The 16254-nt window shown below is 39.2% G+C and overlaps 1 protein-coding gene and 1 long non-coding RNA gene across 2 annotated transcripts in view; one reads left to right on the top strand and one right to left on the bottom strand.

Annotated features, from left to right (window-relative positions):
• Positions 1-16254, top strand: part of rabep1 (rabaptin, RAB GTPase binding effector protein 1) — a 35477-nt gene that overhangs the window by 4124 nt on the left and 15099 nt on the right. The window contains exons 2-11 of the mRNA XM_042430773.1: positions 1275-1403; positions 1702-1905; positions 4942-5102; positions 6627-6746; positions 8909-9044; positions 10313-10491; positions 11555-11665; positions 12701-13162; positions 14211-14315; positions 15278-15394. Of these exons, the coding sequence (XP_042286707.1) occupies positions 1275-1403; positions 1702-1905; positions 4942-5102; positions 6627-6746; positions 8909-9044; positions 10313-10491; positions 11555-11665; positions 12701-13162; positions 14211-14315; positions 15278-15394 (1724 nt within the window). The remainder of the gene's footprint in view (positions 1-1274; positions 1404-1701; positions 1906-4941; positions 5103-6626; positions 6747-8908; positions 9045-10312; positions 10492-11554; positions 11666-12700; positions 13163-14210; positions 14316-15277; positions 15395-16254) is intronic.
• Positions 4996-14683, bottom strand: LOC121909916. Its single transcript, XR_006099552.1, has 3 exons — positions 14642-14683; positions 13883-13940; positions 4996-5081 (listed from the first exon to the last, which is right to left on the bottom strand). It is a non-coding gene; the product is annotated as an uncharacterized LOC121909916 (long non-coding RNA).

The following is a 16254-nucleotide window of genomic DNA, read 5'->3' on the forward strand; positions in this document are numbered from 1 at the left end:
CATGGAGCAGTTTTTCCAAATCCTGCTGAGACATAAGTCCTTTAATCCTTGATGTATTCTTTAGGTGATAGTGGGCTGACTCTGTAATTGTCTTAATGTGGCTGTTAAAATTCAGGTCTGAGTCCATGACTACACCAACATTTCTGGCTTGGTTCGGGGTTTTTAACGTTACAAATGACTGTTAATCGTTCTTCCTTTTGAATTGAAGTAAATTGTGACACATCCAATCCTTGATTTAAGTGCACTCACTCAGCGCTTGTATGGGATTATAGTCCCCTGCTGATACGCTGTTATGTAAATTTGTCCTCACACACTGCTCAGATCAAATTTGGATGAAATCCGTTTTTTTTGTTGTTTTTTTTTAACATTTAATAGCAGTAAAAACATGAGAAACACTTTTCTTTCAGCCTGAAATGTTCCCAAAGTGACACAGAATATACGGAAATGGAAATATTTCAACATTTCTGTACATGTTGTAAAGGATGTTCTCACTTAAATTTGACCTTTATTTATTCAAAAAGCAGCATTCAAATGAAATAATTCAATAAAATTCATTGTAATCATGATGGCTGTATGTTTTAGGTAACATAGGAGCATAATATCATGTGATTGTAAATGTTTTTCCTTCATAAACAAATAGTGTCAAACCTAAAGAGAATACAGTCTCTGCTCTCTGAAAGTGTCATTAAGTATTAATCATCCTTTTTGTTAACGACTGATGAAATATTTATGAATGAAAAATAGATTTATGGTTCAGAAATTAGAGCTGTGACTGAGCTGTTCTGCTTTTAAGAAAAGGAAAAAGACTCAATTTAAGCTATATCACAATATTATGATGAATAAAATCCAAGATGATATTTAATCTTGTGTCTCAGTATCAATATTGTGATATGAGACAAAAATCACTGCAGGGCACAAATGAGTGAGATCTGCACACTGTTGAGCTCCCAATACATCATTTTATTGACTTTTTTGAGGCAATGTTTCGATCTGTCAGATCAAACGTTGCCTCAAAACTTTACTGACAAACATCAACCTGATATAGACTCGTATAACTCCTCGCTACTGTCTAGTTTAACCAACCAGCTTCTGCCAAACTAGTCTCATCCCTACTGAATTTGTATTTCAATTGTGGCTCATTAATTAAACTCAATTCTCCAACATTTAATCAATTAGTGTTATTAATCTACTTCTCTGTTTTTGATGATATTTAATCAGCAGTTGATTAATTACATCCCCGTCTTGTTGTTGTTATTATTTCCTCCATGATCCAGAGGTGCTCCAGCAGCGAGTGGCGGCTCTGGAGCAGGAGCGGGCCGAGTTCATCAAACTCAAGCAGCAGCTGGAGGTCGAGTTCAACCAGAAACGAGCCAAGTTCAAAGAGCTCTACCTGTCCAAGGAAGGTACGGAGCTCACCTGACTCTTACATACAGTAGCTTCCTTTCCTGGATAAATCATTGACAGGAGAGCCTAGGAAACAAAGATAGTGCTGGTCATAATGGTATATCTGAAATACTCATAATGCACATGTAAATGTAGCCAGTAACACGGTGTGGCTCTTTATTTTATCTGTCCTTTGTTTTGCTATTTTTTTGGCTCCATACTGGTTCCTTCTCCCTCTTCTTCTGGTTCCTTTTCTTTCTATTCCCGCACATTTACCTCCTTCTCCCATCATTCATTGTCCATCTTTTCCTTCTCCAGAGGAGCTGAAGAGACAGACGGCGGCGCTGGAAGGCGCCCAGACCGAGCTGAGCTCCGTCCAGGTCCAGCTGTCTCAGGCCCGGGCCGAGATAGAGACCATCAAAGCCGTGGCCACCGTGTCGGAAAACACCAAGCAGGAAGCCATCGACCAGGTCCGCAGCCAGTGGCAGGAGGAGGTGGCCTCGCTGCAGGCCATCATGAAAGGTAAAGCAGCTGCTCTTACGTGTGCAGCGCAGTGAAAACCTCTATTTTTAATCTCATGTTATCATTTAACAAAGAGCACCAAATACTTCCTGGTTTTCAACAGAAGCAAACGATCCCAAATATACAATAAATGACATTTATTACACATGATTTGCTCTTGTAGCATTATTAATGAAGCGATCCGCAGTAATTTGATCTTGTACATAGACGTGTGAAAGAAGAGAACTGACTGTTTTCACTGATGGTTTGCTAAAGCTTTATTTGCTGGTGTGAAATGTTGCTTTTTTTTTTTTTTTTACCCGTGTTTTTATCACAGCACTTCTAAATTAAAGTGGACAGGGGAAGCCGGTCTGTATTTGGGTGAGTGAGGAAAGCAGAGAGTGAGACAGGAGGAGGGAAAGAGAGAGACTTGTAATAACTCTCACACGTTTTATTTCACACGGCATGAAGGGAGCAGAGAAGCAGCGGGTGAGTGTCGGGAGAAAGGCAAGGCGATGCAGTTGGAAGTCAAAAGGAGGCAAAACAGCACTTCTTACATTATAAATAAATTGCAAAGAGTGTCAACACAGTGGACCTCATGCGAGAACATGATTTTATTCTTATCCTAAACCTCTCTTACTCTTTTCTGTGAGGATGCTCTGAGTCAGACTCGCTTTAACTGCACAAATGTGTTGTTAAGTGTTTCTTTCACCTCGATGAAGGCCACCTGTTGATGAGAAAGTGAGATTTTTGCCGTCGTTAGCATAATCGTCACCTCTGATTTGCCATTTAATTGTTCCGCTCCGTTTGTGTGTGGATTCATTCACTAAAATGTCACCCAGGAGTAAAAAGAAGAAGGCGAAAACTTTAATTTAGCTGCGCCAGAAGTCATATTCAGGGACATTAAAATATTATTACAGCTGTCGATGCTGTGTGAGCCGAACTGTGACAGGAGTAAAGAAGGAACGCTTCGACATTCATGTAGATGAGGAAAAAAGGTCTAAAGCGAAGCAGCCACGGCTTAAACGGGAGGAGGTCAAGGTGTAATGTAGGTAATGTTACATCGTCAGGTGTGATGGAGGATGTTGCCCTGGACTTTAAACTAGAAATTCATGAAACATTGTCATTTTTAAGTGAAACAAGTGTTTTTCCCGTGAAGAGAGGCATATTATCCAGACTCATACAACTCAATAACTTGTGAATTTTGTTCATTCCTGAGACTAAATTATAAATACAAGCTGGAAACTGCTTATAGTGATCATGTCTGTCCGGGTCAAATTGATCGCTATAAGTGCATGATTATTAAAACCAAATTGTTTTTCTTTATTTCTCATGCAGATTACCATCTAACTGACATTTGTATATTTGTTACATGAATAGAAAGTGATGAAACAGGCAGCTTCGCTTTATACTAGCTGTTTCAAACGCTGGTTGTTGCTTCGCTGCTGCATCCGAATGGATCATTTTTGGCAGTTTGTCATTAGTTTCAAGGAGATTACGTTTTTCACTGAGTGAAAATGACCTTTTCCTTCCTGCTATGATTTCAATGTGCGTGCAGCACCAGCCTCCGGTCACGAAGCAATAATAGTGCTGCAGCCACTAAGTACATATACATGCTTCATGGGAGAAAAGTAAAAAAAAAAAAAAAAAAAGAATTAAAGTATTTTTTTTTCCCCATATGGTGAATGTGAGAAGTTTTCTTAAAGTTTCTTTATTTTTCTTATCGTCAAGAAATCTCATGTGATCTTATTTACAAGTATTGTTTGTGTACCCAAAGCTTGATATGTATTATTCCTCTGTGTCGTTGTCCAAAAACTACTAAAAACACATCAGTGAACCACACAGCTGCACCAGGTGACACGTTCCTTCACCACAAGTTAGCGTGCTTAGAAACGGCCCCAAAGGCTTACAACAGCGATCACATTTTCACTCCCAGGAGAGTAGTTCCATGTACGGCAGACGCGTAGAGATTCACTAGCTTGTTGTGCTACATAATAATAATAATCTTTATTTATATAGCACCTTTAAAAACACAGTTTACAAAGTGCTTTGACAGACAAAGCAAAAGTAGTACAATGCAAAGCAAAAAAAACCATATCACAACCTCTTGACTTTGTACTAAAGTTCTTTATAATTTACAAAATTTGTTGACAATAAGAAAAATATAGAAAATCACAAGCCATATATCCTTTAACTCACTCATATGTGCCACTTTAGAATAAACCTGTTTGTAAAAGTGGTTCTTGCATGAGGCCCAATGCCTGTTTCTTAACTTTTCACACCAACAGTAAGAAATAAAATAACTAAAAATAGTGCAAATAAAACTGTTAAATATGCTGATTATCACAAACCGGGCTGCACGGCCATGACAAAAGAGGGAGACGCACACAAACAAACCAATTAACAACCAATTTATTAAAAAAAAAAGAGGAATAACCTAAGAGAAAAACCTAAAATGGCATGTGTAGTCAGTGAGATCAGACGTGTAGGTGAGTGTATGAGTAGCTGCAGTGCAGTGTTGTATAGTGCAGAAAAGTGAGTCAAACCCAAAAACCACAGGGTGTCTGAAGAAGGAGGAGAGCACACAGCAGCTGAACTACCCGCAGAAACAACACAGATAGCAGCCACACAAATCAAGCAACAGGCAGACGGGGCAGAGAGTAACAGTTATAGCATCATATACAAGACATACAGAACATTACAGTATTTATGTGTGAATCGTGTGTGCTAAAAGTAGCTCATTTTCAGATGTAGATGTGTAAATGCACTGCTGCACACACAGCTGCTGCAAGTCTATACCTGAAGTAAAAAAAACCTGTTCTGCATTTAGTTCATATAGCAGGCGTTCATCTGCTTGCATTGCCTATAGCATACTGTATACAGCAAGTGTCTACATGCCTCTATAAGTAGAATACTTTAGGAAATAAAAATAAACCTTTTTTTCCACCATCAAAGAAAACAAAACACACTTTAAGGTTCCATGCTAGCCTGAATTAATTTGAAACATGTAAGTTTTTTTTTGTTTCATGGTATTGTTCCTTTTCTCACATCCCTCAGATACAGTGTGCGAGTATGAGGTCCAGTTCCACCAGCGTCTGGAGCAGGAGCGAGGCCAGTGGAACCAGTACCGCGAGGCGGTGGAGAGGGAGCTTGGCGAACTGAGACGCCGCCTCACCGAGGGCCAGGAGGAGGAGAACCTGGAGGATGAAATGAAAAAAGTAGGCTTTGTTTTTACATCTCGGCGTGGGAATGTATCTTGTCTGCTATGTGTGTGTGTGTGTGTCTTGTATATGATGCTATAACTGTTCTCCAATACCGTACTGGAGCTAATGAGTTTTCTACGGTTTGGCGGAGCTTTTTGCAGTGAAGCTGAAGAGATGATATTTTATGCTGATATGAAGTCCCAAGTTTCTAGTGTTTTCCTTAGAATTTCCCCTCGAAAAAAACAACCTGAGTGCCAGAGAGCTCACTGTGTGCTGGATGCTCGAGCCAGTTGGACTGAATGATGTTGAATTTTGCAATTGGATGCCATTATTCACTCTGGAGTTTTCAAGATTAAAGCTGTCGATAGCTGCTGCTTTGTGTCATCTATTGGCATATTGAAATTTGACCATTTTCATAGCCAGGGACAAGTTTGAGAAGTCCAAGAAGTGGAAACATTTCTTATTGTCAAACGGTCCCAATCAAACTGGTACTGGGCCATAAGAATACTCTGGATCTTACACCTTAAAGAGGACGTATCATGCATATTTCCAGCTCTATATTTTTTATTTTGGGGCTCTACTGGAATATCTTTGCATGATTTACAGTTAAAAACTCCTTATTTATCTTCTACTGGCTCTTTAAGCAGCCCCTCAGTTCAGCCTCTGTCTGAAACAGGCCGTTTTAGCTCCTGGCTCTTTAAGGCCCGCCTACTGATAAAGTGCAATTTTTACATACTTTCACATCAAGTTTTGGAACTTTGACCATATTTAACATTAATATCCGACATTACAACAGTATATAAATGACAGAAAATCACTTAAAGCATATTATGCCCCCTTTAAGTTTTGTCTGCTCCTTTTTTTTCATTTTATCATTTAATACCTTGCATCAAACTGATTATCTATTGTAAGAATTGAAGTGCACTGTAACACTTTACATTAACGTCCTTACTTATTTAGCATTTATAAGCTGTATATAAACGTATAATATATTGTTTAAAACACATTATAATGTGAGCAGATATGTGAACATTTTTAAGTGTTAATTAATGTATTTGCTCAGTTGTTACGGAGAGTTGAAGAAGTATTTATTTATTCATAATTACCTACTCCTACATGCTTAATAAATAATAATGATAAATATAGAATGAATATAATTAATTAATGTAATAAATATTTCATATATATTTTGTTTCTTATATTATTCATTAACTGTTTATGCACAATTATAAATGCTTTGAAGTTGAAGTTCTAATTGTTGACAATTACATCAATAAAGATGTCCTTATATCTGCTTACAGCTACATTTTAGTGTGTTTCAATTAATTGATTATGTACCGCTTATAAATGATGAATATAAGAGGTTAAAATAAAGTGTTACACAAATTTCTGGATGCAAAGCAGTGTCAGTTTCTTTAACAACGTGTTATCTCATGTTTTTGTGGTTGTAAAAGGAAATGAAGCATATAAAACCTGTTGTAACCTGTGTAGCTCTACACGTGTACATTTTTAATGAGAGATTGTAAAACTTTTTTAAAGGCCCAGGAGGATGCAGAGAAGCTGCGTTCAGTGGTGATGCCCATGGAGCATGAGATCGCAGCCCTGAAAGCCAAACTGACAACAGCCGAGGACCGGGTGAAGGAACTGGAGGCTTCTAAGGTTAGTCTGCAACGACTCGATGATTCAGAAAGGGAAAGAAACGGTTAAGATGATCATGGATTATGATGTTGACCAGGCATTGCAGCCACTATTTCTTAAATATTACATTATAGTACAAGTAAAAAGCCTTTCTGCTTATTCTAGATCAGGGGTCGGCAACCCGTGGCTCCTCTGCCCAGCTCCCTGTGGCTTTGAAACAAAATATCAATAAATAATGGCTATTTAATTTTAATTTATTTTATTTCATTTAGTTAGTTTATTTTAATGTAGTTATATAGTTGTTATTTTGGAGAGTTGGGTGATCTTGTAATGGAAAAAAAAATATACATCACCTGCCAGGCCGTTGCCGGGAAACAGGCAAGTGCATTTTTTGAGTGGTCTACCCCCGGTAAGCTAACGATGGAAAAATCAAAAAAAAAAGAAAGATTTCTGATGAAAATAGAACTTTTAATGCTTCATGGACAGATTTATTTGCTTTTATTATTGATGATAACGGTTAATATGTGGGGAGAAACTGGCGAACAACAAAAAATCAAACCTTGGAAGACATTTCCAAAACAAACACTTATCTTTCGCTGAAAAATACCCAGCTGGAGATGATCGAAAAAGAGCAGTTTTGGAACTGCTGCGGAAAACTGACCAGAGCAAAAACACTTTGAAGAGGTGGATGAAGTCTACAAACTCATGCACTTCGGTTAATTTTGTGGCAGCTCAGGGAAGCCGTTCACTGATGGAGAATTTCTAAACTTTATGTGAAATATGTAGCCCTAATTAGATATTCACTCATAAGTGTAATGTGACTATAAGTGATGTAATCGTCATTTTAGGGATCAAACAGATTTTGCGGCTCCAGGTGGGTTTTATTTGGTGGGAAATGGGCTCAAATGGTTCTTTGTACGCTGAAGGTTGCTGACCCCTGCTCTAGATCTTTATGTACCGTCCCTCATTACATGGCATTCAGGACATTATGGCATTGCACTTAATGACTTCTTGTTATGATATAGTGTCATTATGGAGAGACAATGTACCTTTTACATAAGATACACAATCTTCTTTTTCTGCTTCATTTGATCTGAAAGTCGGGTATCTGCAGGGGCCTAAAAAGTCTGAAAAAGTATTTAATTTTGTTCCCTTAAAAAAGGGCCTTTGAAGTTATTAAGAAATCTATTTTTTCTTGCCTGTTGTAGATGTTAATTATTTATAAGATGTGTGTGTGTGTTTCTGTACATGTATTAAACTGTTTGAGTGTTGCTAGGTTACTGGACATGTTGAATTACTGAGTTTATATTTTATGTTTAAGTGAGAATTTATTGACTTTTATTCTTGTTGGAGAATCTGCTGACATTGTTCTGGACCTCTGACCTGTACAATTCATATACTATATATAACCTTTAATTAATTCAGTGTTTTGTAGCAAATTGATTTAATGGACTATATATTAGGAATTATTACATACAGCTGGAAAGTGCTGACAAAAATGTGATTTAATGTCAGTAAATTCATGTACTGAGTAGAATTTTATAGGTCTTATAACTCCTACTTGTTTTCATAATAAGGCTGTAATGATTGCATTAAATTTAGTTATATGGGGTAAAAAAAAGGTCTTAAAACCCTGCAGAAGTCCAGTTAAAGTCTTAGTTTGTATTAAGTATTACAGTATTATTAGTGTTAGACAGCGTTGTTGATGATTTGCACACTCATAAAAACTTAATCGTATTTATATATAAGCACAGGAAAAAAGAAAATGAAGTTATGTTGCACCTAAAATGTGTTTTAGTGTCATAAGTACTGGACGCTACCGAGAAAGGCAAAGTTAGCGACTAGCTGGTGAACATCACGCAGCATTTAGCAGCTAAAAGAGCCAGATATTTCCCTCAGGAGTTGGTAGAAAGCAGAGCTAAACGGAGAGTGAATATTGGACTTATATTTGTTGTAATGTCAGAAAAATGACTCCAAATGAATGCTAATTGCTCCATTTCAGGCAACTATTTGATAACATATTAGCAACAACAATTTTACAAGGTGTTAATTTGTCACAGTCGAGTTGACAGCTTGTTCCGCTTCCCCCAAGTGGCCAAAAAAAATCGATGAACACTGCTTTAAGTTGTCTGTCCAACTTTTAAACTTAAGGAAAATGACTTAATGACTTAATTCTTTTACAGGTCAAAGAGCTCAATCATGTTCTTGAGGCTGAGAAGTCGTGTCGTACGGACCTGGAGATGTACGTGGCCGTGCTGAACACTCAGAAGTCTGTCCTGCAGGAAGATGCAGAGAAACTACGGAAAGAGCTTCATGATGGTACTTCCTCACAAAACTTTTTTTGAGAGATAGAGGGGAAAGAACAGGTTGGATAGAGGTAGGAGTTGTCAGAAGGAAGATTTGTGAAGTCTGGATGGTAAATGAGTCTCTTAAGACAGAAACAATTTCCTTTGAACCAATGCTGCCGTCTAGCTCCACGTTTTTCTGTGTCTCATGTCACTGAAACCTGCTGAATCTGGTAAATTTGGCATTTATTGTTGTTTTTTTATTGGTCAAAATATTCATATTCAACCCAGCAGCAACCCCGTATAACTGCCATCACTATAAATAGAGTTTGAGTCGACAGGAAGCACTGAACCAACGTCGTTAAATCCACAGTCTTGTACCGTTGAATCTGGTAGATAAATTGTCTGATTGTCAAAGTTTTTTGGCAAATCGGAGAAGCGGATTTTTGCAGATGATGGAAAGAATTGAGGAGACGAAAGGATGGATCACTAGACGGACGGGAGAAGCAGAATCTATGGACGCTGTAATATCTTGTGCACTGAGTGGTCGAGCTGGCATTTACCATGTCCTGAGGGGAGTCAGTAGAACGACACCATCTGTGTTGGCTTCTAAATCGAACAAGCACACAAACAAACAACCCCGACGCCACCCACATTCTTGAATAGCAAACATCTTGGATATTGATGTGCAAGAAACAATCCTGCATTATGTCTGACAACAAGAAATTCATTTTCATTTATTTCTGTCCATTTCAGCACAGATACCCCTCACATCTTTAGACGATAGCATGATAAGTTTGTCAGATCCGGGGAAGGCAGGATAAAAGATTTTTATTGCGTATCGGGACACAAAACACTCACAATTTCCATTATAAAAGAAAGTGGTGTCCTCTCTCACCAATACAGTTAAAATCACTAAGCCCCACTTCCAATATAAGGTTGGTGAAATCACACACCTGCTGCATTCTGCATGTGCAAGCGGAAAAATGACCTGTATAAACTGGTTTCTCTGAGTAAGTGCATGTAAACAAACTGAAGGAGAACATAAGAAAAGGGCCGCAGCTGCTTGAGAGAGGAACACACCAGCGCTGTCCTGTTCAGATCTGAGATCCTTCATTTGTGATAAACATCAGCGAGCTAATAGGGTTGTGAACAGTCATAATGGAAAACAAAATGTCACTTTGAAGTGTGACATGTGTATGAAAGCTGGACCATTATGTTTCTGACTTTCCATAAATACACTATAACGTCAACCTTTGCTCTCTCTCTCTCTTTCATCTCTCTCTCTCTTTGTTGTCGTAGTCTGTCACAAGCTGGAGCTGGAGCGGCAGCAGCACAATCAACTCAAACACACGTGGCAGAGAGCCAACGACCAGTTCCTGGAGTCTCAACGCCTCCTCATGAGGGACATGCAGAGGATAGAGAGCGTGCTGTCGTCTGAGCAGCTCCGCCAGGTGGAGGAGATGAAGAAGAAAGACCAGGTACACACACACTCAGACACATAAACACTTCAGTTTACTGTGTTTGGAGTGATAAAGGATCAGCTTTGGAGAAACTGTAAAAAGGGAGACTTTTTTTGTGGAAATATGGGATGTTGTCGCTTTAAGGCCCCCCGGTCCCGATGAGCTCACTGTTCTGATTGGTTAGCTTCCTGAAGCTGCCCCTCGGCCAGCTCCCGAGGCTACGTCAACAAACCACACAACAAACTATTGTAATAGAATTTCACTTCTCGTTCTTTGCTCTAATGTCAACTTCTCAAGTACATTCATACACGTTTGAGCCGCAGTCCGATCTGAAACATGTAGACTTTGGATATTTGACCCAAAAATGATCGTGGCAGCTTTTTCCATCTGTCTGCATCATCTTTAATGGCCTGTAGTAGCAGCATGAAATTGAATTACTAAATTATTCATTTAGATTTGATATCAAATGAACCCTGTGTTTCATTCATTGAGCTGTGAGTTTAACGTAGAGCTGCAACAATTAGTTGCAACAGAAAATGAATCAGCAATTATTTTTATAATAGATGAATCGTTTTAAGTCATTTTTGAAGGAAAAATGCAAAAGAATTGCTGGATGCAGCTTTCAAATATGAGGATTTGAATATCTTTGGATCTTGGACTGTTGATCAGATAAAAGAAGACATTTGAAGATGTCAACATGAGCTCTAAGAAATTATAACATTTTTTTCTGACATTTTATAGACAAAATGGTTAATCAATAATGAAAATAATCCTTAGTTGCAGCCCTGATTGAAAGGGTAGAATCCCCATTCCCAGCATCCCAGTAAGAGTTGGGTAGAGACAGAATCTCAAACTGGGATCAATTAATGGACCAGCCAGACACCGACTGTAATAGTTGATCAGATTATTGACTGAAAGACGAGATGTTGATGAGTAAATGTGGCCGGGGAGCTAATTAAACCGTTTTCTATTAAGTACATTTGTGCTTTTCAATTGTGGTCGGATCTGTCCGAGTAAATTTAGTAGATGGAATAATTATGTGACAAATTACTTGATGGTGAAACGTTTTTCTTCATCCAAGGAGGAAGATGAAAAAGAGCGACTGAGCCAAGTGAAGGACCTGCACGAGGATGATGGAGGAGACAACACTGAGCCTTTGGAGGACTTATTCCTCGGGCTGAGCGTTGAGGAGGTGAGAGCATCATGTAATCCGATACGTCCTTCAGAGAGAACAGAGCAGGCTTTTATCATCATGTTATATTGACCTTTGAGTAATGCGATCCGCAGACAGGCAACGTTGCACTTTCACCCTTGTGTGTTGTGTTTCTAGCGGTCAAAAACTGAGCGCCAGTGATTGTTTGAAAAAGCTATTTTATCTCCATGTAAGGTTTACAGTGGCTGTTTTATTTGATTTAAACTTTTTTTTTTAATTATAAAAAGCTGAATGACCATTTTTTTCCGTTGAAGCTTTAAGTTTTTCTTTAGCCAAAGAAAATGTGCAGCAACACTTAGTGTGACAAATGATTTTATCTCATGTAAAATGTATGTTCACCAAGACACATTATTACTCTTAAGTCATAATTATGTGTTTTGAGTTGCATTAATGCTAGTTAAACACTGTACGGATTAAGCCTGATTTTTAACCCCGACTAATGTCAGAATTTTCTGTTAGATTTGTAGTCGTTTGATGTTCAGTTTGCCTCGTTAATTGCCTGAACAATCAATAACCTCGCTGTTGGATGATCAGTTGGATTTCTGGCATCTCAGACAGTTTCAGTCAGCTTCACATGGCTGCTCCATTATGAACTGTAGCGAGCTTGATTTAATGTTATTAGTATTTCACATGTTGAGGCCTCTGTAGTCTTAATTGAGACCGAGCTGTGATAGAAATAAAGCTGAACTGAACCAAAACAGACAGATCATATTGCCGGGATATTACCAACCATCTGCGGCTCCATATTTTTACTTTTTTTATGTTCATCGTAGAATTTCACAAAGTAACGCTGCCTTGTTTGAATCAGATCCCATGTCGTAATGGATGGATCGATCAGGATTGATTCAATAATCACATTTGCTTTTTCTCCATCTCATCCTCAGTGTTAATGAAAAATGAAACAGCAATAACACATTTTCTTGTGGATGTCTTTTTTTTTCTGACATTATAAAAACACTTTATTTAGAAATTTCTCTGGCAGCTTATTTGCTCTTATTTTCTCTTTTTTCTCAGCCCCACGCCAACCTAAGCGCTCATGGCTCTATGCACTCCTTAGACGCTGATGTGGTGGTAGGAGGCCCCATGGACCCCTATAAGGAAAACCTGCGTAGAGTTCAGTCGACAGACAGCCTCGGTTCCTCGCTGTCTGCTCAGCAGGGCCTCGGCGGCCAAAACCACAAAGCCAAGTCGGCCAGCCACTTGGACGAGTCAGACTTTGGGCCCTTAGTGGGGGCCGACTGTGGGGCCACAGACAGTAGTTTTGGTGAAACTTCGTCCATAAGCTCTATTAAGCTGACGGCGAGCCACTTCCTGCTGACTAAAGACCAGGAGAAGGCCATTAAAGCCATGACGCCCGAGCAGGAAGAGACGGCTTCGCTGCTGTCCAGCATCTCTCACGCCCCCGACACCGCCTTCTTACCGCCTGTAGGCTACCGACTCGTCAGCGACAGCGAGTGGAACCTGCTGCAGCAAGAGGTGCATCACCAAGAAGATTTAATAGTTTGAATACACTGCGATGGTTAAATATGGTCCCAACCATTTAATTTGTACAGTACTAGCTAGGGTTGAAGTTTTTTTTAAAAATGCTTCCCTCGGGGTGAATGTACCACCCGATATTCTGCAAATGATTAATCAAAAAAGTTAATTGTAGACTAATTTTCCAATCTTTTCTTTCAAATTAATGTCTTTTAGTAGTACAACAATTTTTCTTAGATCTTTGAGGTGGAAAAAGCCAAAACGCTGACCATACAGAATAATTTGAGCCTGTTTTACATCTGAGTGGTGCTTTGGCCATCTTTTATAGGTTTTATCTGAGATTATTAACACGTGCAGTGGCAGGGAAGGAAAATCTATCGAATGCAGTCTCTCTGCATGTTAATTTGGTAGTTTGAGGAACTGAAGCATGTTAGATCAATCTTCTTCACTCAGTGCTCCACTTACTGAATGCTGCTCTGCAATTTGCCATATCGCTCTGATTTGTGTGTCTGAAAAGTATATAAAGCATCAAAAGTAAGTGGAATAAACTGCTGCAGGTGAAAAGTTGAAAGAGTTATCTTACTGCAGTAACTGGAATTTAAGTTCAGACCAGTTCCAAGGAAGCATCGGTGACGTTTGGAGATGGCTTCTTCATTTCAGTGCATGCGATATTTTTCAGTATACGACCACACAAGTGCACATAGACGCACATGCAAATACCTGATGAGAATCCCAGGGTCCTGCAGGCATGTTTTCCAGGAAACGGGACCAGATTTTGCTGAGGATTCACAACAAATAACAGGATGTCAATTCCCAGTATTCAACCCAAGTCCTAGAGGAGAAGATCTCCACGTTTCATTGATTAACGTTTCCATTAATTGTCAGAATAGCAAACCCAAGGATTTCATAAATTGTTTTGAAGTAAAAAAACAAAAAGTAAAAAAAAAAAAATTAGTCGCTGTTAATGCATATGCCATATAGATGTTTAAAATTGTCTCTCTTAAGATATTCCATTATGTTGGGTGACATTTTATTGGTCTGTCACCAGGTGAAGAATGCTGGCAGGAAGCTCGGCAGACGTTGTGATATGTGCTCCAACTATGAGAAGCAGCTGCAGGCCATCCAAGGACAAGAGGCTGAGACACGAGATCAGGTTCCTGTCTTTGCTGTCACTCCAGGAACTTTTTTTTTTTTTTACTACAGAAATTTTTGTTGATATCAAACCACAGATGTTTTTTTTAGGGCTGTAGTCAACCAACAGAAATCTTGGTCGACTAAAATCGTACATAATCTTCAACTCTTCTTTCTCTGTTTTGTGTCTTCAGGTTATGCTAGCCCATTGTTGCTAACTTTGGAGCTAACCTCCTTCACTTTTCCCGCATTTGGGGAAACAACAGACGTAACTTTTTAGCATTTATTAACTGACGCACTGTAGTCTGTACTGTACATTTACTGCCAGACTGACAACTTACTACTAACCTTTTCCTCTGCCCCGCTCGTATCCACCGTCACTTCTCTGACCGTCGCTCTTTCCCACTCGCTACGCAAACATACTCCTTAACGGAGCTACGCTACCAACGGTTTCCCAGGCAACGACAGACGTTTACTCACGTACCGGAACAGCGCTGCTCAGAGACTCCCAAACGCTATCTATCTCCGAATGAATGGATATTGAAATATTAAATATCAAATATTAAAAAATATTTTTTTTGGCCTGGCGGGGGTTCTCGTTGTGTCATTATGGAGAAACACAGATTCAGTAAACGTTCAGTAAACGTTGAGTACAGTTAGACCCAGCAGTCTCCGTTAGGTTGGGCGAGTTCAAAGTTGTGAAAACAACGGGGGTGTTTTGAATACACCCCCGTTGTTTTCACAGGTAATTTGTTAGTTTGTCCCTCCCGCCGCAGGAAATAATGGATTAATCCTGGAAAGCTGTTGTAGCACTTTTCTCCTTATGAAAATAACACGGAGATTATTCGACCAATGAGAATTTAGTCGGACGAGAGCATATCGACCAATCGACCAGCAGACTACAGCCCTAGTTTTTTTTTTAAAGCATGATATTGTGTGGACTGGATTGAGATTTAACCATTCTGTGTCCTGCTCCCCCTCCAGGTGAAGAAACTGCAGGTGATGCTTCGTCAGGCCAACGATCAGCTGGAGAGGACGATGACTGAGAAACAGAGTCTGGAAGATTCAGTCAAATTAGGCAACGAAGAAACTGCTGCTAAGGTATGAACACAGTGAATGTATTAATAACTTAAAAAAAAACACTGAATATGCCCCTCAGATGTGAGGTGTTTGATGTGCGAGTGCGGACTAGTACATTTAAAATTTCAGTCTCAGTATGTCATTCTCAGATTCAATTTGATAGTGCATAATGATTGCTAGAGGAGAATTAGGTCATCCCAGTTTAAGCTGGTTCATTAATTGTGTTGATTTCTACAGTATGTTTTTGTACTCGTTCTCATGGGGTTGAATTCCTCATTAAATGTGCAGGACTGCCTTAAAGCAGGAAGAGAACTGAGTCAATCTGCATTTTTATTTCTGTATGTAATCAAAGAAATGAGAAAATACTGGTGTTGTACAGATCCCCACCATCTAAGGTTATGAAACATTCTTCCTAAATAATGCTCGGTCATTGTTCATTATGTCTATGTATAACTGACATGTTTTTTGTCTAACGTGACTCAGTGCAACCTTGAATTCAGCATCCTCACCTGCTCGGTTTTTTCGCACAAAGCTTCGCACTCTGGTCAGAGTTGTAGTATTTCCAAATGTTACTTAATTATCCGTATCTCTCTCTCACTGACTCTCTGCTAATTGTCTGTGTTGACGCGTGTCATGTGTTGCAAGCTGATAACCAATGCCCTCTGGGAAGCAGGTAGAATAAACAGAGTTCAGCCAGTGCATTAGCCTGGCGAGTTAACGGTCAGTAACGGATGAAATGAAGCAAAAACTTGCAGCTTCTTAAAATCCCAAATGATTCGAGCTCAGGAATTTAAATGGTAAATGGACTGCATGCCAACATTCACCCATTCACACACACATTCATACACTCACACACTGATGGCACAGCCTACGGGAGCAAT

Source organism: Thunnus maccoyii, chromosome 13 (genome assembly GCF_910596095.1).
Source record: "Thunnus maccoyii chromosome 13, fThuMac1.1, whole genome shotgun sequence".
Lineage (NCBI taxonomy): Eukaryota > Metazoa > Chordata > Actinopteri > Scombriformes > Scombridae > Thunnus > Thunnus maccoyii.